This window comes from Argentina anserina, chromosome 7, assembly GCF_933775445.1.
Source record: "Argentina anserina chromosome 7, drPotAnse1.1, whole genome shotgun sequence".
In the NCBI taxonomy this organism is placed as follows: domain Eukaryota; kingdom Viridiplantae; phylum Streptophyta; class Magnoliopsida; order Rosales; family Rosaceae; genus Argentina; species Argentina anserina.
Window position 1 is genome coordinate 19,986,486 of NC_065878.1, and position 22,336 is coordinate 20,008,821.

Below are 22,336 nucleotides of genomic sequence, written 5' to 3' on the forward strand. Positions count from 1 at the left end.
TGGATAATTGCATAAGGAGCCGTGTTAAGCAACTAATTGGCTTTTCAAATTGGATTTTTAATTTTTTTTAGTGTATGTGTTTTTTTAATGAAGGTGACTCATACTTAAGGTATGATGGTCATCGAGCCTTGGACTATATACAACTAGGTAGGAGATATGTTACTAATGAAGTCATGAGATGTGTAACTTGTATGTTAATCCAAAATGATTTTCTTTCATAAACTTTTAAATTTTCATTATAAGAATATGACACTTGCGCCATGGTTGTACGGAAGGAAAGCAGTTTTCATGGAAAAGATGAGCAAACTTTCATAGTTTATGATAAGAAAGAAAGTAAGCATATGAGTTGACAATTTCATTGTTAGCTTTGACATTTATTTTAGATAACGTACTCTTGGGAGCAAGGAGGTTAACTTGTCCATTGAGGCATTGAGCCTAAAGAAGAAAGCATAATTATGTTCTTGTAATATTAATGGTGATAAATGAATTAATTTTATAAAGGATAAGCCCTTCGTAGTTTGTACACTCTAAGTAACTGTGGAGTGAGTGTACATGATTAAGGAAGAAGGCAAATTAACTTCGGTAACACAAAGTAATTTTCTAACTCACACAACATATTAGTCAGCCTTTTAGTAATCGTGGAGCAATTATATGTGATAGGGAAGAAGACAAACTTCAACGACATATTAGTAGGGTTGGGCATATTTTAGTTCGGTTCGGTTTTCTAGACATTCAAACCATTCACCAAAATGAATTAGTCTGAACTGAAATAATCGGTATAACCGAAATTCGGTTCGATTTCAGTTCACACCTCATATGTATTTTTATTTTATTTTTTAAGATGTGAGACTCGAACTCATACCCAAAGATGATGCAACAAATCACCACATCACACGCATTGTAAAGATTATATTTATCCTCATTTGATAGATATATTTAATAAAACATCAAAATGTCAATGTTGGAATTCAAACTCCTGACCTAGAATATAAAAACCATGCGTTCTACTAACTGCACTAAACAACATTCTATGTTATTTTTTGTACTAATACTCATTATTTATTATTGTTTAAATCATTAAATTAAATTCGGTCGATTCAGTTTTAAATCGTTTGGTTTGATGACGTAAACCATTTTCAAACCGTTTAAACTTGTTTCGGTTCAATTTTCTTTATTTTCTAAACTATATCTCTTCGGTTCAGTTATTTGGACCATATTTTCGGTTCAATTTGGTTCATTTTTTGTGTTTAATTTGGTTTATGCCCACCCTACATATTAGTGAACTTCTAATTCGCGTAATGTGTTAGTCAAGACTCGAGGACTGATAACTATATACTCAATCTGATGTGCCCTAAACACCGCATACCCTACACACTTACATACGAGTCTTTTAAGAATCGAACTCACACCCTTCCACTCGTTGAGTAAATGAGACTATACCTCTAAATCTTCAATTTTATGAGTTTTTGGATAAACTTCTGAACGTTCTAAAGAAAACTATTTGTAATTTGTAAAGATCCCAGCCCACCTCAAGCCCGATAACAGTCATTTCAAAAGCCCAAAACTAAAAAATGTTCGAGAAAAACAAAGAAGGCGATTAGTCATATAAGCAATGCATTTGGCTCCATCCTCTCGTCATTTAGCGACGTTCCCAACGAAATGGCCACGCGATCCTTATGGCGCGCAAAGCTTGCTTTGTCCGCAACCGCCCTCTTCGGCGGCGCTGCCGCGGCGACAATCACCACCTCCGAAGACCCCTCCATGACTATGAAGCTCTACTCCACCGTCCCCGCCCGCCTCTTCCGCGACTCCGTCACAGCCGCCGCCATCGCCTTCGGTACTACCTCTAAACCTCTCTCTCCGCTTTCTTTAACCTCGTCAATATCAGCTCTTCAATTCCACAAATACGTCGCCGTTTTGGTGCAAACTGTAAAGTAAAAATTGCAGTGAAATTTTGATTATATAAATGTGATTAGGTGTTGTTATAGAGTTAATAGTACTTATTAGTTTGATATGATTGCATTGCTAGTAGCTGTGGTGTTAGATTGTAACAGAGTTTTCGACATTGCGTTGTGATTTAGATTATGAGTATTCACTGTGGGGATTGGCTGAAGGAAGCAGTGAGAGATTGAAGGCTAAGCATGAAGTTCACCTCAGGTCTGCGCGTAAATTACAGGAGCTGTGTTTCAAAAATGGAGGAATATATATCAAGCTCGGTCAACATATCGGACAACTGGTAATGCTTTCGGTTTCTGTGTATAGAGATGGGTTAGTTTAAGTTTCGTGTGATCTTTGTAGAGCCGTTTAAGTTTTCGACTAAAGAAGTATTGGGTGATTTGTTTTTTTTAATGTTTGTTTGATTCTATATAGGAATATTTGGTGCCGGAGGAGTATGTACATACAATGAGAGAGTCGATGTTGAATAAATGTCCGGTATCTTCATATGAGCAAGTGTGTGAGGTCATCGAGAAAGAGCTTGGAGATAAGCCGGAGAAAGTATGTGATTGATTATTTTTACTAGAATTTATTTTTTTGGCGAGTGTTAGTATATATTGAATATATGGAACTCTGGTGTACTGAGCTAAGTTTTTTTTTTGATGCAGATATTTTCTGAATTTGATCCTGTTCCAATAGCAAGTGCTTCTCTCGCACAAGTCCATGTCGCTCGCACACATGATGGCAAAAAAGTTGCTGTGAAGGTTCAGTATCTCAATGTCAACTTGAGTAGTAGTTTTTTTATGCTAAGTGCAATTGAGTAGTATATTAGATGTATAGAAACTTCAAAACACGGATGCTTCTTGCAAAATATTAATAGTTTATTTCTTTTCTTATATTTCACCATTCAGGTTCAGCACACTCACATGACAGACACTGCAGCTGCAGACTGTGCTACTGTGGATGTAATTGTGAACACGTTGCACCGGGTATTCCCTTCTTTTGATTACAGGTATGTAGACTAAAGTAAACTGCCGGTTTATCATCTCACTTGATTTCTGATTAATAATAACAAGGTCTGGTGGGACACCAGTTTCATAATGCTAAATTCCATAGTTGTTTCTTACATGCATGTAAAAAGTGTAAACCTTATGAGGCAGTTTCATCTTTTTTATTGTGAGGCATCTATTTCAGATATGAAACTTCACTGGTAGTGGTTGCTGGTTCTCATTCTTGCTTTCATTTACAGGTGGTTGATTGTGGAGATGCGTGAAAGTTTACCCAAGGCAAGTTACTAACTATCGTAAACTGATTGACTTCTTCATTAATTGGTAGAAATCTAATTGGCATATCTGCCACTCTTTTTCATGTGTTTAACCATTTGTATTTTCTTTGATGATGGGAAATTGTGACATGTCTTTTAGAAAATCTTTCATATTCAATAAATTTCAATAAAATTGTTTCTGAGGATCTTAAATGTTGTCTTAATGTTGTATTTGAACATTGTCTCATGATAGATGTGTTTACCTGGGAATTTTAATAGCAGTATTGTCAATTGACTGTGTCATTGTGGCAATCAGGAACTAGATTTCTTAAACGAAGCCAAGAACAGTGAGAAATGCCTGCATAATTTTCTGAAGCTTTCTCCTCGAATTGCAGCTTATGTATATGCACCAAAGGTGTATTGGAATCTAAGCACCTCAAAGTTGTTGACCATGGAATTTATTGATGGAGCACATGTAAATGATGTCAAGACGCTAAAGAAACTCGGGATCCGACCTGATGAAGTTGCGAGACTGGTAAGTTCAAGATCTTCCTCTCATATTTTGACAATAGGTGTTGGCTGTTAAGGCGACCTTGTTTCTGAGAAATTGATTGGTCCATCTAGAGTTACATACTTCCCATTTTAAGATCAAGATCAGAAACTATGCGCATAAAGAACTGACTGTGCTATTAATTAAGTGGTGGAGACATTGAAAGCCCAACTTTGACTACCCACCGTTGGTTCTTCCAAGTCGTGTGCATTATATTCATTGTTTTGATTGTAGATCTAAGGATATGATACCAAGGACCGTAAAGATGATACATTATCTGATTCTTCAATTACCTTTTGAGAATAAAATCTTAGCCTTTATAGCTTCTGACAAGTATGATTCCATGTTCTTTCTGCAGGTCAGTGAAACCTTTGCTGATATGATGTTCAAACATGGGTTTGTGCATTGTGATCCACATGCTGCCAATTTGATAGTTCGTCCTCTACCATCTAGCAGAAGGAGTATTCTAGGTAAGGCTTTTAAACACTGTCAAGAGTAATTTATCATTTATATTTTAATTAGTAACCATGGCTTTGTATTTCTGATTGGTTAGATGCTACCCACTCCTTTGAGAAGATGTTTTCATGCATTCTGATATTTTGATATGCAATAGTTTCTAGATCATGAGCACGACTATAATCTGCTGACAATTTATTTGGTACTTCGTATGGAATTTGGTAGCATTTATGATATATGCTATAAATCAGGAAGAGTGTTTAGAACTAATTAATGTTTAAACCATAATAAATTTATTTCCCGAAATTTTGCATGATCAGATATTGCTGTGGACTGGAAAAGTATTACCACTGTTGTATTTCTGTTGTTGAAATATCTTCTAGGAAAGTGTAATATTGCCTACACCATGGGTATCTCATATGTTTCCCTCCACTTCTCATGTACAGGCAAGAGAAAACCACAGTTGGTACTTCTAGACCATGGTCTTTATAAAGAACTTGACGATGAGACCAGAACAAACTATGCTGAACTTTGGAAGGTACATCTTTGCTTTTCTTGGAGTGACTTTCTTTGATTTTATAGGCACTTACTTTGCTGTCTTCTCTAATTTATTGCAGGGATTAATATTTTCTGATGCTAATGCAATAAAGAAATATAGTGCGAAATTAGGTGCCGGAGAGGATCTGTATGCTTTGTTTGCAGGAATTCTTACTATGAGGCCTTGGAATAGGGTCATTGACACATCCGTTGATCACTTGGTTATACAAGGAAATGACAGTGACCGGTCTGAACTTCAGGTGAGCTCTTGTATTGGGTAAAAGTGCATTTCATAGTGGTTATCGTTTCAGACTTGTGTCATATGCTGCTATATCATTACCCAATATGTACTAACTCATAGTACAAATCTAGATATTCAGAATGTTTTCAAGGACTGGAATCAACTTATGGAGGAGGGTTACAATCCTTGCAATTTCAAATCTTTTTTTATGCTATCTGTTTGAGGTGGATAGCTTAAACATACAACAACACTTTGTGGTTGATCTAGATAGCTTGCTTAAACTACTTTGGTATCTTATTTGGCAGATGTATGCCTCTCAGTACTTCCCCCAAATTACAGAGCTTCTAAGGAGGCTGCCACGTGTAATTCTCTTAATGCTGAAAACTAATGATTGTTTACGATCAGTGAGCAACGCTTTGGTATGATATTGCTCTCACCTATCTGTCTATATTAGGAGTTATGACTAAATTTTGAACCAGTTTATTGAAATTTTCTTCAAACAGTTGCAGGAACCTTCTCTCGAGACATTCATGATTGTTGGAAGGATTTCTTCTGAAGCCATCATTGAGGCAAAACTACAAAAGAGGTCCATTTTCTCTTGGTTGAGCGCCTGCTTAGATGAAATGCGGTTAGAAGCTCGCCTCTTTATAATGCGAGTAGCCTTGTGGTTTTTGCGACTCAGGAGATTGTCTTGGCAGTTGGCACTGAAATAATGATGCGGATATTCAATATATAGATATGGCTCACAAACTCGGGATTGGTGATACTAAAATCATTTCTGTTCTCACCCAAAAATGGGTTACACATTTTTTGTCTCCATAATCCAAGCATCTCCATCTACATGAAGGGTCTCTTGAGTATGGATTGACAGGTGATTTTTTGACGTGATGAAGGAATGCATAAACTGCATTCCATTACCATTCTTGTGTGCATATAAAACTTGACAAAATCCTCTGGGACTTGATCAATGTTGCAGAAACTCACCAAAATGGACTGGCTATTTGTCCAGGAATTCATTTATATGCTTATAAGCATAGAATCCTATTAACTTTTGAAACTGATTCTTTTAGTGATAACTTGACTATTGTATTCTTATGTGGAAAAATGATCCTATTGAATTACCATACAAGCTGCATATTGCATGTTTATCTAAACAAAGCATTGGATGGAATAATTACAATGGTTGGTTTATCTGTTCAAGCACACTGGCTGTCCTTTGTTGTTCAGGATCTTATGAGTATGAAAATAAATAGAATAAATGCCGCACTTTCTGTTAGTTTGTTTATTAATTCCAGCAGGCTTTTACTGTCCCTTTCTATCCTTTCCCAATCAATATTGTCTATTGTCTAGTGCTAGTTTGCTACTTTTTACTATGCTGGAAAGGCTTTCGTTTGCTCTGGACTATAGCTCTGTTCTTGTACATTGGTTCATCTCTTTCTGAACTTTCCTAATATAACAGCTGCATATCTGCTTCTCTCATGGAACATGTCTGCAGGGAAAATATAAAGGGTAAGTAGCTAATGACGCAGAGACCCTGATGGCGTCAGGTACTGCTTGACTAATTTTGAACCTGTTTGCGATCGAAGTGACTCAAGTGATGAGAATGTGGATCACCATATGATTCACAATTTATTTCATGGTCACAGCCTTGGCTGGTAGTTGGTACTCGTTGAACCAATATAAGGTACATTAATGTGTATGCATGGTTGGGTGGCCTATCATTCACCTGCTTCATCTTCCCTATCAGATCCTCTGACAGTCTGACTGTAGGCTTTATTTTCATGACGGTTTTCCTTGTAGAGTAAATGCCAACTAATAATTGAAGAAAGGGTCTACAAGTCGTTCTTTTTTCTTTTGCTATATAGTTCATGCCTGAGGTTTTCTGTGGGTTTTAGGTTGAGTATGGTTCCAATTAACTCCAATCATTGCCTTCTCAAAAAAAAAAATTAACCACAATCATTCGAGAAAAAAACTGCCAATGTGTACTCTTATTGTGGTTGTAAATTGTGAGGGGTTTTGAGCTGTTTAAAGATTATTATGTTTCTCTTGCCATCAGACGACCGCAGTAGCCTCGATTTTCAAACTCCAACATGTGGGGTTCTCAAATCAATGGAGAAAACTTAATAATCTTTGTTATGGTATGTGCATACATACAGTAAAAATATTCTCATAACCTAGAATGTCGTATGTTTCAAAGAATGAAACTTTGTAGCATAGTAACTAAATATCTAGAGATGAATCTATCCCTAGTAGAGTTGACACACCATAATTGTAGGCTTGAAGGTTTAAGTCATGTTAGAAATTCTTACTACATGCAAATAGACGTATAATCTTAGTCATTTATATGATGAGACCGCTTGTACATCTGTATTCACAAGGAGTCGTGTATTTGTGCGTCTGTGTATTTACTAATTACCCTCTCTCTATATAAACCGGGCCTAGGCTTTCCTTGTAAATCACTAAATTTCACCCGTGTCATCAGAAAACTGAATGGTCTCGCATGAGTCGCATGGCAGATTGATAGTGTTACACCGATAAAAACAAGAGTAAAACAAACACTAAAAGTAAGAATCGAAACAAAGAGTTAGGTGCCTGCCTATATCTTACATTACTACAAAGAGCACCAGTCATCGGCGAGTCTTCTTCTTCACCCATTTCCCACTTTCTTATTCGCTCAGAGAGAGAGAGAGAGAGAGAGAGTCTGAGAAAAATGGTGGGACCGGCGAGGCCTCAGTTTGTTCTATTCGGATCCTCCATAGTCCAGCTCAGCTTCATCCACGGCGGTTGGGGCGCCATTCTCTCCGACCTCTACGCCCGCAAAGTAACAATCTTGAGGCCCAATCTCATTGTTCTTTCTTCCTTTGTATATGAATGTGGGAACCATTTAAGACTGTCCTGGAATTTTCACTCTCATTTTGGGTTTTGCTCTAATCTTTGAAACCTTTGTTGGGTTTGTGATGTTGTTGCAGGCAGACGTATTGCTGCGTGGTTACTTCGGATGGAATTCACGGCGTGCTGTAGAGGTGCTTGATCAAGTTTTTCCCAAGGTAATTTTTTTTCCGGTGAATTCAGACTGCCGTGTTTCAAAGCTTATGTTAATTCATATATTAATGATATTTGGAGGCAACTTGTGAGGAGAACACCCTTTTACACGGGAGTATAAAACTATTATTGGTCAATTTCCCATCTTGAGAGGAACATGATATGGGTTTTGGAGAATTTTGTCGAAATTTTAATACACCAATAACAGAGTTTGTGCATGTCTGGTACTCTGGTTGTCTGCTGAAGTTGCTTTTAAGCATAGGATGACATGAAGACTGAACACATTTTATGAGACCTTGTTCTTTGTTTGTGCTCCTTATTAGTTTTATAATTTGTATCCATCTGGTGTGTTATAATTGATTGCTAAAAGGCTAAAACCACTTTCCCATCTTGCCAAAGCCCACAGTTGCCACAAACATCAAAGTATCGTACTACTAAAAGCCTGTAAGATACATTTGTCACAGAAAAAAAAAAAACCTACATGGAGATTGTCTGATCTCAGTGATGTATATATAGGATGCAGCTGTTCAACCTTCTTTGGTGATAGTCTATTTTGGCGGTAATGATTCTATGGGGCCTCATCCATCTGGGCTAGGACCTCATGTACCACTGCCTGAGTATGTCGAGAACATGAGGAAGATTGCAACTCATCTCCAGGTACATTATTCACTCGTAAAATATTTCAGCTTTTCAGTTGATTAGTTATACAGTTTAGTGGAGCGAGCGCAGATAGGTCTGAACGTACATGTAGGATTAGACCATCTATTGACTTCTGCATAAGTGCATATGTCTGCAACATGTTTCAATTCAGAACCCTTTATGAAATATTATCAGAGATATAACTGACAATGGTTCAGCATTGTAAGTTTGTAACACAATGTATTTGTAAACAGAGCCTTTCTGAGTCAACACGCATCATTATTCTTAGTTCACCTCCTGTGAATGAGGCTACGATTCGTGCAAATAAAAGGTGCTCAGATGCAACTCTTGTACTGGTATTTTACCTTTTCTCGTATATCTGATATCCTAAAGCATGTGTTTGCTCTTGCACAAACAAAAACAGTCCGTATCTCAGCGAGTTAGTAAGAACGAATGAGCTATGCCAACATTATTCAGAAGCTTGTATAAAGCTATGCCAGGAAATGGATATCAAGGTGGTTGATCTATTTACAGCAATACAGAAAGGAGAGAACTGTTTTACGTAAGTTAGCCTGACTACGTTGCTCTCTCACCTTTTCCATTCTGCCTTTGACATTTGCATTGTCATGCTGATATATTCTTGTACCATCCACTGTCTGACATAAGGTCTCAGTTCCCTCAAACTCGGCAAAATCCACTTTATTCCCTATTAGGTTGATTACTTATTGGTATGCAGCCACTTTTTTACAGTTGGTTTGCTGTTATATCTTCAGATGTTGGCTTACATGTATGCCTCTCTAAGAACCTTTTTTTAAATAATATAACCACTCTTTATTCCTCTATGAAGTGGTTTTTAGTTTATAGCTCATACACTGTCTATTGAAAACATGAATACTAAATGTCTGCTTTCTCCAAATAGAAGGTTTTTATTTTCTATCCCATATTGCTTAAAAAGACTAATGGTCACTCTTTGACATGCACTGATATCCACTGGATTGTATGATTTGGCAGGTGAAATAAATCTCAATAAACTGTTTTCATGTGGTTAGAAATATTGTGATCCCTGTACATCTAACTTGGAGTTTTTTATTTTGATTTTCAGAGATGGGATTCATTTATCAGCTGAAGGGAGCAAAATAGTGGCGGAGGAGATACTAAAAGTACTGAGAGAAGCTGATTGGAATCCAAGTTTACACTGGAAATCCATGCCAACAGAATTTGCAGAGGATTCACCATATGATCTCGTTGCGGCCGATGGATTGACGACGTTAAATCCCTCAGAATGGACGTTTTATAGAGACCTTCACTGGAACTCTCTCTAAAAAAATAGAAATATCAGCTAAAGAGAGTTCCAGTGAAACTCCTTAAAATAGAGAGCACCTCTTAGGGGCTGTGTAGTTGCATATTGAACTCTAAACTCATGCAGTATTGCACGGAACACAAGTTTGATCACGGTGCTGCTCATAATGTAGCTCAACATTAGTCTCATTATATTTAATGCGTCTGCAATTTGGTTCTAGTAGAGTTATATTCTAGGCATAGCTTGGTAAAAGACTTGATTTGTAACAGACTACTGTTCCTTTCCCATATTGACAATCATTCTCGCTTGTTTGCCTCTAGATTCTCGTAGTAATTCATTGTTCCTAATTACTACTCTCAGAAATGTGAAGCCAACAACGTTGGAATTAACAAAGGTAGAAGGCTACTTGTACCCGACCCGAGCTTTAATAAATCGGGTTCGGTGTTAGGCCCAAATTGAAGCGAAGCAAAGCAAAAGCAAAATAGTTTAAAGTGAGAACGCCCTATAATTTGGAGTTTCCCTCCCTTTTTTTAACCTCAAAAATTTGAGATCCCTATTTCTTCCCTCCCTTTCTATTTCTATCTATCTATCTCTCTCAGATTTCGAGCGACTATTCAGGTAAGTCTCAGCTTCGATTCAATGTGTTGAATTTTACCCTCATCAATTTCAGTTTCATATTTGTATTCTCCCATTTCCGATCTGGCTTTGGGTTTCCGAGAATCAATTGGGGTTTGTTCGATTGCGGTTCTTGTTTTTAAGTCGGGATGTGTATGTTTTACCGGTTGGGTTTTTCTGGGCTCAAGCTCTTTTCCCTGAGAGACTTAAGTATTCAGCTCGATTTTTGCATGCTTCTGGGGGGTTTCGCTCCCAATTTGAATCTGGAAATGCTTCGTGGAATTCACAACTTATTGATATTGGTGTTCATCATTCTGGGTTATTGGCGTTAGTTCATACATATTCAATTGGTGGTAATTGAATATGAGCCCGTAAAGTCATAATGCTGCCTTAATGTGTCACTGAGATATGAGAATTTCGAAGAAAGTCGGATTGGTTTAGAGTATTGATTGTTGAATGAGTGTGAAAGTTGTAATATATTAACTGTACCACGTTTTGGGTTTTGGTGCTTTGTGTGATATATTAGCCGGTTCGTTGCTTCAGGAATTTGTCTTGGAGAGATGCAAGGAAGATTTTGAGGACCCTGCAAGTGGAACTTTTTGTTGGTATAATGGGAAATTACTATGACATTGACGATATTCTTGCCGAGGAAGAGGTTAGTTCTCGTCTCGTTGTACTGCGGATTAGTGAATTTCATCTGCTTTGTTTACATGTGTTCTGAATGTCTTTGTTGTTTCAATCGCAGCTTGTGTCGGCCGTTTTCCAGAAAGGGGCAAATGGGGTTGGGATTGATCCTAGTGCTGATGCCTATGGTGTGAGTGACCGCAGTTGATTTGGAATAGGTGGTACTTGGGGAAATGGTCATTTCTTATATCTTCTTGGGTGTGTGTTTTCAGGTTGAACCAGGTTCAAAAGTCAAGCTGCCGTTTTGGCTTGCTTACGAATTACACGTCCGACAAGTAGTAACGATGAAGCTTCCTGCGTGTTTCAGTCAACAGTAATGATCCTTATACTTCAATTTTAACATTTTAAGTTGCCAAGTTGTAGGGTTGAGCTTCTTTCCCCTTTTAGCCATTATCTGGTTTACAGTCATTAAAATACTATTAGGTTCTGAAATGTGATTTCTAGAAATTCCAAGTCTGATAGTTTATGTTTCTGTTGTTACATAATGGAATGGTATAAATTGGTAGACCTGAAAAATTGTTAGAAATTTAGTGTGACTATGAAGAATGGCTTGTCTGACTAAGTACATAGTAATTGGATTATACAGTTAACACCAGTGGTTTATTCTTTATCAGAACAAGGCTAGAACTGGGGGCTGACGGTAAAGCTGTGAACTTGAGATCTCGATGTTTATACTTCTATGAATTTGGATGCAAGATAGCACCACTGTGAGTCTCTCTTTCAGTGTGCATAATTTTCGCAGTACTTTCTTCTTCTGGGGGTATTCCTTTAGGTGATGTTACAATGGGTATATGTATGTTCTTTGATGATAGAGGGGTGATAGTGTACATGCCTAGAAATCAATTATGGATTAACTTATTTGTTACTGTGAGTTTGGTTCTTTGTCAATGTGGATGTGAAGATTATTCTAAGGAAACTCAATTTCCTAGGTACTTATATTGATGCTATTCAAAATTGTCAGGGAAAGGAAAGTTATTTCCTATGCTAATCAGCAAAAATAAAATAAAAACATTCCTCGCATTATACTGAGGAAAAGATATCTATCTCTTATTGCTCCATCACCTGCCCCCTTTCACTCTATTTATGCAATTAGCTCGAATTTATATGTTATACTGGTAAATATATGTTTTTAACGGATGTTGGAAATAGGCTACTCAAATTCACTTTAATGGTGAGTAACTGAATATTATGTCAAAATCAAAGCAATGCATCCTGATGATTTCCTTATTTATGTTGTTTTGGTGATAAGTTGGGCATATGATTAAGCTGTGCTGTCGCATCTAATTTTGTTTGACCTCCTAGTTTATGTACTATATGCTGTCCATGTTTTCGTAGCCTGAAATATTATTTGTTCTTCTTCAATCATGGATAGGGTTGGGGACAGAGATATGGGGTCATTCCTATTATCTGCATTTAGGAACAGGTACCAGGAAGTCCTGGCCAAGGCACATTCTGCAGCATATACAGCAGCTTCAAAACTCTTGACGCTCCTAACAAAAGAAGAAATCAACTGTGAGTTATCACTGTTTTGATCACATCTTCTAAAATTGTTTCTCAACCTCTTATATGAATGCTGACAATTGTTATGGATATAATTGCAGTATATGAAGCGGCTCAATCCTCCATGGCAGCCTTTAAGAAGTGGCGGATGGGTGGCCCTAGATTACAGAGAGCTAACGTACTTGGGAGGAAGAGGAAATCAACTGACTAGTTGAAATATTGAAATATTTACTCTGCTTCACCTTGTCTGAAACATTGTAGCAATTTGATACACACTTTTGGCGCGTGTATAATCATAGTAAGTCTGTATTATCACTATTATGTAACATAACTTCATAAGCTTGAGAGCAGTACTTCATTCGTTAAGTTAAACTCTGTACTTGCACTCTTGCAGATCCAAAGTTCCAAAGAATGTAACCCCTCTCGTCCCAACATAACATTGTGAAGAGCAATTTATCGACGAGGTATTTAGCTCACCGAAAGGAATAAATAGTAATCTACGTCAACAAATATTACAGTACAAACTGGAAGTGCCCTAGTAGCTTATAGCTACGCTCATCAACCTGATGCTACAATGCATGTCTCACACGTTCACGATAATAGCTCAAATTTTTAATCATAATTTTGTTTTTTGACACAAAAAAAGAAGAAGAAAAGAAGCAAAACTACAATTCTACAAAACAAAGCAAAACTCATGTATAGTTCATCCAAGCAGAATGCAAGGAACATTGAATACGGAGAACAATGTTTGGCTAGTAAAGATTATGAGCGAAATCCGTTAAATGATTAGCCACGACATTAGCCTCCTGACGTACATAATGAATATGATAGAATGAATCAACGATCAAAAGTGGCCGAGCTGATAAAATCTTCGTGCGAGAATCATCCAGGTCCAAATCCAGCCGACGCTTCTCAACTTTTTCTACGAGGCCAAATCGGACGGGAGGATGACGTTGTTGATTTCAGTACGTAATACCTATTATTAAATTTTTTTCCTTTAAGTTGTATTTATTGTCTAAAACAGACAAAAGAAACCGACTTAATTTCCATGCAGCAGCTCACATGACCACCCGCGACTCCTCCTCCGGGCTCGACTCTTCCAGCATCAGCATGGACGACCAACCCTCCCTTAAACGCACCGTTTCACTAGATCCCCAACCCGGCGGCGAGCTCTGGGCCGACAATTTCAACCGCAGCTTCCGCCAGGTCCAGGCCGTCCTCGACCGCAACCGCGCCCTCATCCAGCAAGTCAACGACAACCACCAGTCCCGCCTTCCCGCCAACATGGTCAAGAACGTCGCCCTCATCCAGGAGATCAACGGCAACATCTCCAAGGTCGTCTCCCTCTACTCCGACCTGTCGTCTGATTTCTCCACCGTCTTTCACAGCAACAAGGACGACGACAAGAGCCGCCAGTAGTTTTTTGAAGTATAATTACTAATCTGCCCCCATCAAATGCCTTTCATTCTAGAGTTTCTGAATGATGGATTGACTTGTGTCACTTGTGTGTGTGAATAAGTCGATGAACTGGGTGATGCTATGATTTGTTTTCCATGTGCTGAATTGGTGGGGGATATTCGTGTTGGCTTATGGAATTGTTTGTGCTTTTTACTTTGAGCTTTGATTTCGAACATTTCTGGCAGTTATGGTTTGATATTTGTAGCTCATGTACTTTATTTGATGCCAATGCACGTTTCTTTAGCTCGAGTTATGCTCAAATGGCCAAGAGATTGTACATATTTTCGCTCAATGCTTTGTTTGTTGCAAGGTAAGCAAAATCTTCTCAGCAGGTTAACATGGAATGCTCAGAACTTCAGATAATTAGCTTGTTATTAGTTAGGCTCTGAGTTCGGGTGGTGACAAAAAATATGTGCTGGCGGTGCTGCAGACAGTAGAGGGCAACTTCTCTCGCCTATTCTTATGAGGGGAATTCACTATCATCGCAATTGCAATTTCTGATACTTTTTGGTTATATTGTATTTGGGATCTGCTCTCTGCCTTGTATTGTAGAAGATCACTATATCAGTTTTTTATCAACCTGCGATGATGTTCTTACCAAACACTGATTGCAGGTATAGTAAGGAAGAAACTCTTTTTGTTGCCATTTAAGAATTCGAGATTATCATATCTTTTACCAGATATGATATGAGCATCAGAAGTTTAGACCTCTTAGTTCCTGAACTCTCTGTAGTGTCTCTGTTTCAGGAAACTTGTGATTTAATCACTATGATCAGAACACTTCAAAGTGTGAGCAGATTGGTAATTCTGGTTTCTGGCTACAAGATTCCTTACTTTTCATTACCTGTCGTATTCGATTTTGGGGCTACTAGATCCTGCTAGTCTCATTTCAGGCTTTGTTGTGGTTCAATGACAAATTAGCTGTTAAGAACGGTCCACTATTCGTCCAAGGCTCCAAGCTTATTACTTGTGCTTCTTTTCTTGGATTGTTTTGCCAATGAATTTACAAGCGTTATGAACAATACCGTGATTGAGTGATTCAAATGCTATCTTCATGGACTATAAGTTTTGACTTGTGCGCAACTCAATCTGTTGGGCGAGTAATTAAACCAGATTTCTTTCTAAATATTAAGCCAATAACGCCCAACATAAGCAGATAGTATGAATCAATGAATCAATATCTCAACAAGACGATAGGTGCTTATCATTTGTAACAACAGTAGCATGTTCACATCGGAAGTTCACTGACATTGCCATCTTAACATTTTCATCACTGACTTAAGGTAGGGTGGTCACATCGGAAGTGCACCACTATCTTTGATAATGACCTCGCTCTTAGGTACCCCGTCCAGTCCACCTACTTGTTCAACCTTGTACACAACATCCATTCCAGAAAGCACCTTGCCAAATACAACATGGTGACCATCCAACCTGTGAAGAAGAGGATCACCAAATGCAAGAATATAAGTTACCGAAAGGAGCTAAATGTGGATCACCAAATGCAAGAATGTAACCTACTGAAAAGAGCAAACTGTTAACAGGATCTCATTAAACCCTCAGACATTTTCATGTCCAAACTCAAAGTAGTAGCCTTGCTTACTACTGAATTGACCAAGTTGCCAGTTTGAGAACACCATATTTGCAAGATTTAATTATAAAGATATCCCGGCTAGTTGGAAAGAAGAAAATATACCAGCTAGTTGTGACAGTTGTGATGAAGAACTGTGATCCATTGGTGTCTTGGCCAGAATTTGCCATTGATAGATAACCTGTTTGTCACAAAGAATTTGCCATTGGTGTATACATATTTGCAGTTTCCACATTTTGAAATGAACTTCTGCAAGATTAACAACTCGGAAACTAGAAAGAGATTAGCTTGCCAGGACCAGTGTGCTTCACTTTGAAGTTTTCATCTGCAAACTTTTCCCCATATATCGATTCTCCTCCTCTTCCATCCCCAAGAGTGAAATCACCTCCCTGAATCATGAAACTGGGAATAATCCTATGAAATGTACTCCCTTTGTAGTGCAGAGGCTTCATACTCTTCCCAATTCCCTTTTCCCCTGCAACCCGAGCGCTTGTTAAACTCAAAAACAACAACACAAAAGCGATCACTTCCATTTGATCATAGAAAACACAGAATAAAAGCAGCAAAATATCATAGGATCACAGTAAGGGAAGGGAGCTAAAGTTACTTGGCTACCAGTGCAAAGTGCTCGAAAGTTCTCTGCATTTGAAACAAAAATCTCTGGTTAACTCTTATCCATGTAGAGACAATATTAGTACATTACACTGTGTCACTATATAGATTCCCAGATACCTACCAATGGTTTTTGGAACTGTTTTTCCAAAGAGACCCATCACTATGCGACCTGAAAGACAATACAATGAGAAGAAATCAAGAAAACAACACCAATTTAACAAGACAGACATCCATGACTCAACATTTTTTTCTAAAGCTGGACCAAATTAGCATCTACACCGAAAAACTTGGCTGATATGTTAAAGAATTCATACCAACGGGTTTTCCACCGATTTGAATGTCGAAGAAAACTTGGTGGGTCACTTGTTCCAAATCATCACTGTCCTGCCAAACCCAGAAACACAAACCATGAGCTATGTTTGCTTCCACAAAAAAATAGGGTGCTTTAAAGCAAGAGTCTATTCTCACCTCAACAATCTCACTTTTGCTTTTGAGGGTGTTTGGTTCTGATAGGACTTTATCATTGCTAAAGCGATTCTGATATGAAATTTATTGAAATTTAGACAAATTATTATTAAAACACAGAGTAAATCTAAGTTCTTTGAAATGAGAATCAGAAGGAGCTAAGCTAAGAGATGGAGAGGTACCAGAATGATAACTAATGTCGCCAAGAGAAGCAAACCCCACAAAAGAGCTGCGGCAGAAACCAACCTTCTGGGCATCTCTCTCCTGCTTTCGACTTCCAGTCTTCCGCAGACAAAATTGGAAAGACTTGAGAATGACCCCAAAAAATATATATATTGTACCAATAGTCCAAGACTATGACCTTCTTCTTTTGTTTGGTTCTTCATATTTTTCTAATTTTCTTCATATGCCTTCTCTTGTCTCTGTCTTCCTCTACTCCAATATGCTATTTTCTAACGAGAATACAGATTCTTGATAAATGATTTGGTACAAAGTTGACGAAACATTTGTGAGGATAATGTGTGATTCATTTCACTTAAGCAGTTAAGCCATGGTAATGCTATTTATGAGTTCGTAGTCAATAGTATCGAAAACAAGAATTAGCTAGCTAGGCCAATGATCACTACTTATTTGGTCACATAAATTGCTCGACCAAAGCCTAATACCGAAATTTAGTAGTAGGTGGTTCCTGACTCTGTCGAGTTAAAGCACGAACTTGCCTGAATTTAGTAGGAACAAGAACATCATATGAGTCATATCTTAACGGTTTCAATATTTTGTAATTTTACATTTAAAATCTTCAATCTGTTCCGGGAGAATTACTATTCTACCCTTATGTGTGTCTTAGCCTAATAGGTTTCCTGTTAGGAGATAGATTAACATCTCCGTAATAGATTAGGACTCTGAATCCTACGGGATTGTGGTTTTGTAAATGCCTATATATAGGCCACCATATCATTCAATAATACACAATTATTTCATCCTGCATCACGTTATCACGCACTTTGCCCTAAAACCCTGAACTTTTAGAGCCCTATTCTCTCTCTCTCTCTCTCCTCCGCCGGCCGCCGTCGATTCCCAGCTCCGGCATCTCCTCGCCGGCGCACCTCCTGCTCGCCGCCGCATCGCTGCCGCCGCACCCCCTCCCCGCAGCCCCCCCTGCAGCCCCTGCCGCAACCCCTGCCACAACCCCCCCCTGCAGCCCCTGCCTGCAAGCCCTGCACGCAGCCCCGCAGCACCGCAGGGTCTCCTCCGCATTCGCTCCGCAAAAACATCTTTTTGCCCCGCAAGTCCCCACATCAAAGCCTTCAAAATTGCTCCTCCCGCATATTCACACAAGAGACGTGAAATTCACAAACAATGACTTCGCTCAAGAGAAGCTACTCCCGTATACTACAAACCTTCAAAGGTAAATTTTTCATAAACGTTCCCGCTTTTGAACGTATAGATATATTATATCGGGCACTATTAGCCTTCTTCTTGTCTTAATTCCGGCCTTTCTTATAACGCCGATGAGACTATAGAGGGATGGGTTTCCCCTCTTGGTCGATGTTTTCTGTGTGACGGTCTTGGGGGAGTCACGATTGTTTTGAAAGGGAAGTTAATCGATTTTCGTGTGGTCGCCTGAGTGCACCGCTGTTTTGGGTGCGATCATGAGTATCGCCGCTTGCATAGATTTTTCTTGTGACCATATACGTCACCCCTTCTAATTCCTATTATACTTGAATCTAATCGATTCCGTATTCGTTTTGTAGATGTCATCGCCATCTCGACCGGAATTTGGCCTTCTTGATCTAGAAGGAAAGGAATACCACCGCTGGGTTTCCGACATGGAACTCGCTTTCGAGAGCCGAGGGATTGAAGGCATGTTTGCCGACCCTCATGCTGATTTCCCACCCATGGCTAAGACTCAGACTCTCATCTTCATGAGACGTCACATCCATGCAACTCTCAAGAGGCAATACTTGAACGTAAAAGATCCTAAAGAATTATGGGACAAACTACGCTTGCGGTACAACAACGTTCATGATAAGCTTCTTCCTGAATTGACCGTTAGATGGGATAACATCCGTCTATTGGACTATAAGAGAGTGGATGATTTCAATCAGGATATGCTATGCTTGCAATCCAATCTTGGCACTGTTGGTGTCATCAAGACCGACCTAGATCTTCTCAATAAGACATTGGACACGTTTCCAATCAACTATGAGGTTCAAGCTCATACGTACCGCACTCATGTAGAGGAAGGAAAGATCCGGTCTTTTGCCGACTTAATGGCACTCTTGGCTAAGAATGAGAGACATTCTGAGATTCTCCTCAACAACAACAATAGACCTGTTGGCACTAAAAGAATTTATACGCCACAGTCTAACTATGGGAAAGCTCCTAAGCAAAAGAATCAATCAAGGAACGCTCCATATCAGCACCAAAATAACAACTCTCGTGGTGGGAGGCAACAAGGTCGATCTCGGCCTCGGTCCAATACTTGGACCCGTGATGGTGGCGGCGCCGCACCCTCCGGGGGAGGCCGTCCCCGTCCCAAACTCCAAGGAGGCCGTGCGCCTCCTAATGCCTCCACTTCCGGTAATGGCAAGTCTCCATGCTTCAAATGTGGCTCCTTCAAGCACTTTAATCGCGATTGTCGCGCTAGCAAAGAGATGATCAAGGCTTACTCCGCCTACAAGAAGTTTCTACAACCCGAATCGAATCATGTGGATGAGGACCCTGAGATCGAGACTCACCATATCTCCATGAAACCCGAGCCCCTTGCTTCTAAGGCTAGGCCTCCGGTTGCTACCATGGATACTCCCGAATTTGATTAGTCGTTTTAGCTTCTTTAGCTTTATGATTCAAGTATTGTTATGGCCGATCGCCATTGTTATTTTCATTGACTTTGTAATAGTCTTTTGATTTTGGAATTAGAAGTTCATGTGTGATGTATTAAAGATTGGCATTCAATAAAATTTCTCATTTCTTGCTTACAAGACGATCTCTTTGAGAATTTTATTTATCCGACACTTAGCATGATGATCAACGTGTGCAACTTACGTGGTTTTTAAATTGGATGCTTTTTGGGTCACATGAGACCCCAATAGCACTACATTGTGAATTTGGAACTTAAAATTCGGAAAACGAACCTCAGAACATCGGAAAATGACGTCGTTTTGCCTTAGCCGGACCCGGTTACTATTCAGGCGTTTCCGGCACGTTTTGCCGGCGTATTCGCCATCTTAAGGCCATTTCCCGGCGTTTCCGGCACCGCCACCCAGTTCCTGCCGGCGTTTCCTGTCGGACCTGAAGTTCCGGCCTCCATACCGGCCAGTTCCGACCGCCGCCGGCTGGTTTTCAGACAATCGGTGCCGCCGGTTTTCCAACGAGTTTTTCGACGGTTTTTTTTTTCCGTCGTTTCTCGTCATTTTTCCGGCATATTGCAGCAGTCCCTGCTGCCACGTTTTCCTCGTCCAAAATTCACCCGGGTTTGAGTTCTTTTGATATGGTTTTCCGGTTTTCTCCAAGTCCGTTATATGCACTCAACGGTACTCTTTGTGTGTGTTTTCCACACCATTTTTAGATGGTTTATACCACCCTAGTTTACTGTTTGGTATTTCACTGCTTCAATACCATGTTTTCCAACTCTTTAGTTGAAGAATGTAGTATTATTGCCATGTGATACATTCGATGGGATCGACCTTTGTTCCGATTCCCATTCTTACAATATCCTACGGCGTATTGTATAGAATTGTTCCCGTGTGGCTGACTCTCTTAATTGTTATTTTGTAGATGTCCCGCGGTGAAATCGAATGTCTTGCTGATTGCGGAACCACCCACACTGTCCTACGGCACATGCAGTTGTTCACGGATCTAGTGTTTTCGACTTCTTCGATGACTACAATGATTGGCTCAAAATCCATCATTCAAGGAAGAGGCACTGCTTCTTTCATGTTGCCTAATGGTACGACTCTTAACGTCGTAGACGCTCTTTATGCGCCGAAGTCTCCCCGCACCTTGCTAAGTTTTAAGGACATACGTGCCAATGGTTTTCACCTAGATACTTATGTTGAGAATGGAGCGGAATATCTTTGTGTTACCTCTGAGAAAGCAGGCCATCGCCGCATCTTAGAAAAGATGAAGAGTCTTGGGAATGGTTTGTATCTTACTTCCATTCGGATCTTTCAATCATATGCGGTTGAACGCAACTTTTGTGATTCTGACTCTTATATGCTTTGGCATGCCCGTCTCGGGCACCCTGGACGTGATATGATGATTAGAATTCTTAAGAATTCACATGGTCATCCATTTTTCAAGTTCCGGAAGCGATTGATGGATCACCTCACCCGTGCTCCGCACGGTGAGGCCGTGCCTACCCATGCACCGCATGGTGTGGCCGAGCATGCCCCACTCGGCAGCTCCACGGCTTTCATGTCGTCGGTGGCGGCATCCCCTCCTTCACAGGAGCTTGTGATGCCTCCCGTGCTTTCACATGTCTCCATGGCAATTTCTGATGCCCATCGCTCGTTTTGCAAAGCTTGTTCTCTTGCTAAATTTCAAGGAAGTCCTTCTTTTGCTAAGGCTTCAACCGAGAACATTCCATTCTTACAACGTATCCAAGGTGACATTTGTGGACCTATTCAACCAGAATGCGGACCTTTTCGATATTTTATGGTATTGGTTGATGCATCGACGCGTTGGTCACACGTCGCATTGCTATCCACAAGGAATGCTGCATTTGCTAAGTTATTAGCTGAGATCATCAAACTTCGGGCTCACCACCCCGATTATCCTATCAAATCCATTCGTTTGGATAATGCTGGAGAATTCACCTCCAAAACTTTTGATGATTATTGCATGTCTATTGGGATCGAAGTTGAACATCCCGTTCCTCATGTTCATTCACAGAACGGTCTAGCAGAGGCTACCATCAAGCATATTCAGCTTGTTGCTCGGGCAATGGTTATGGGTACTAACCTGCCGGTCTCTGCGTGGGGATATGTAGTGTTGCATGCAGCGACATTTATTCGTTTCCGACCCGCGGCTAACCAAGCGTTTAGTGCGTACCAGATGGTGACTGGTTACGAACCCAATATTTCACACTTACGCATCTTTGGTTGCGTCGTTTATGTGCCTATTACACCTCCGCTGCGTACTAAGATGGGTCCTCAGAGACGATTAGGTATCTATGTTGGCTATAATTCCCCAACGATTGTCCGCTACTTAGAACCAACCACCGGAGATCTCTTTACTGCAAGATTTGCAGATTGTCACTTTGATGAGACATGCTTCCCGTCGTTAGGGGGAGATGGGAATGTTATCATTCCAAATGAACGTCAGGAATTGATGTGGTGTGTCCCCACTATGTCTCATTATGATCCCTGCACTGCTCAAAGCGAGTTAGAAGTGCAACGCATTATCGACCTCCAGAAAGTCGCGGATTCGATGCTCGACGGCTT

At 39.7% G+C, this 22,336-nt stretch overlaps 5 protein-coding genes across 6 annotated transcripts; 4 read left to right on the plus strand and 1 right to left on the minus strand.

Annotated features, from left to right (window-relative positions):
• Positions 1–1,649: 1,649 nt before the first annotated feature.
• LOC126802371 (putative ABC1 protein At2g40090) lies at positions 1,650–6,370 on the plus strand. Its single transcript, XM_050529991.1, has 12 exons — positions 1,650–1,837; positions 2,082–2,236; positions 2,371–2,496; positions 2,604–2,699; positions 2,847–2,947; positions 3,185–3,221; positions 3,516–3,734; positions 4,108–4,219; positions 4,652–4,743; positions 4,823–5,002; positions 5,289–5,402; positions 5,487–6,370. Exons 1-12 carry the CDS (start codon positions 1,660–1,662, stop codon positions 5,694–5,696), a joined length of 1,620 nt encoding a protein of 539 aa, XP_050385948.1. The 5' UTR covers positions 1,650–1,659; the 3' UTR covers positions 5,697–6,370.
• A 1,270-nt stretch (positions 6,371–7,640) lies between these two features.
• On the plus strand, positions 7,641–10,264 carry LOC126802655 (GDSL esterase/lipase CPRD49). The gene is made up of 6 exons (XM_050530309.1): positions 7,641–7,804; positions 7,953–8,030; positions 8,542–8,682; positions 8,919–8,995; positions 9,089–9,226; positions 9,767–10,264. Exons 1-6 carry the CDS (start codon positions 7,694–7,696, stop codon positions 9,984–9,986), a joined length of 765 nt encoding a protein of 254 aa, XP_050386266.1. The 5' UTR covers positions 7,641–7,693; the 3' UTR covers positions 9,987–10,264.
• Positions 10,265–10,575: 311 nt separating this feature from the next.
• Positions 10,576–13,001, plus strand: LOC126803091 (DNA replication complex GINS protein PSF3-like). The gene is made up of 7 exons (XM_050530843.1): positions 10,576–10,582; positions 11,123–11,234; positions 11,325–11,393; positions 11,476–11,576; positions 11,878–11,970; positions 12,636–12,775; positions 12,865–13,001. Exons 2-7 carry the CDS (start codon positions 11,190–11,192, stop codon positions 12,972–12,974), a joined length of 558 nt encoding a protein of 185 aa, XP_050386800.1. The 5' UTR covers positions 10,576–10,582; positions 11,123–11,189; the 3' UTR covers positions 12,975–13,001.
• Positions 13,002–13,809: 808 nt separating this feature from the next.
• Positions 13,810–14,479, plus strand: LOC126802992 (protein EARLY FLOWERING 4-like). Its single transcript, XM_050530717.1, has one exon. The coding sequence runs from the start codon at positions 13,826–13,828 to the stop codon at positions 14,180–14,182; it is 357 nt and encodes a 118-aa protein (XP_050386674.1). The 5' UTR covers positions 13,810–13,825; the 3' UTR covers positions 14,183–14,479.
• A 949-nt stretch (positions 14,480–15,428) lies between these two features.
• Positions 15,429–17,198, minus strand: LOC126801646 (peptidyl-prolyl cis-trans isomerase CYP20-1-like). Of its 2 annotated transcripts, XM_050529066.1 has the most exons (7): positions 17,072–17,198; positions 16,893–16,961; positions 16,739–16,808; positions 16,546–16,593; positions 16,425–16,448; positions 15,915–16,284; positions 15,429–15,652 (listed from the first exon to the last, which is right to left on the minus strand). In XM_050529066.1, exons 1-6 carry the CDS (start codon positions 17,144–17,146, stop codon positions 16,082–16,084), a joined length of 489 nt encoding a protein of 162 aa, XP_050385023.1. In that variant the 5' UTR covers positions 17,147–17,198; the 3' UTR covers positions 15,429–15,652; positions 15,915–16,081. The 2 variants fall into 2 exon arrangements, with proteins under 2 accessions (XP_050385023.1, XP_050385024.1); XM_050529067.1 differs by lacking the exon at positions 15,429–15,652 and having other exon boundaries at positions 16,146–16,284; positions 16,417–16,448.
• Between the last annotated feature and the right edge of the window lie 5,138 nt (positions 17,199–22,336).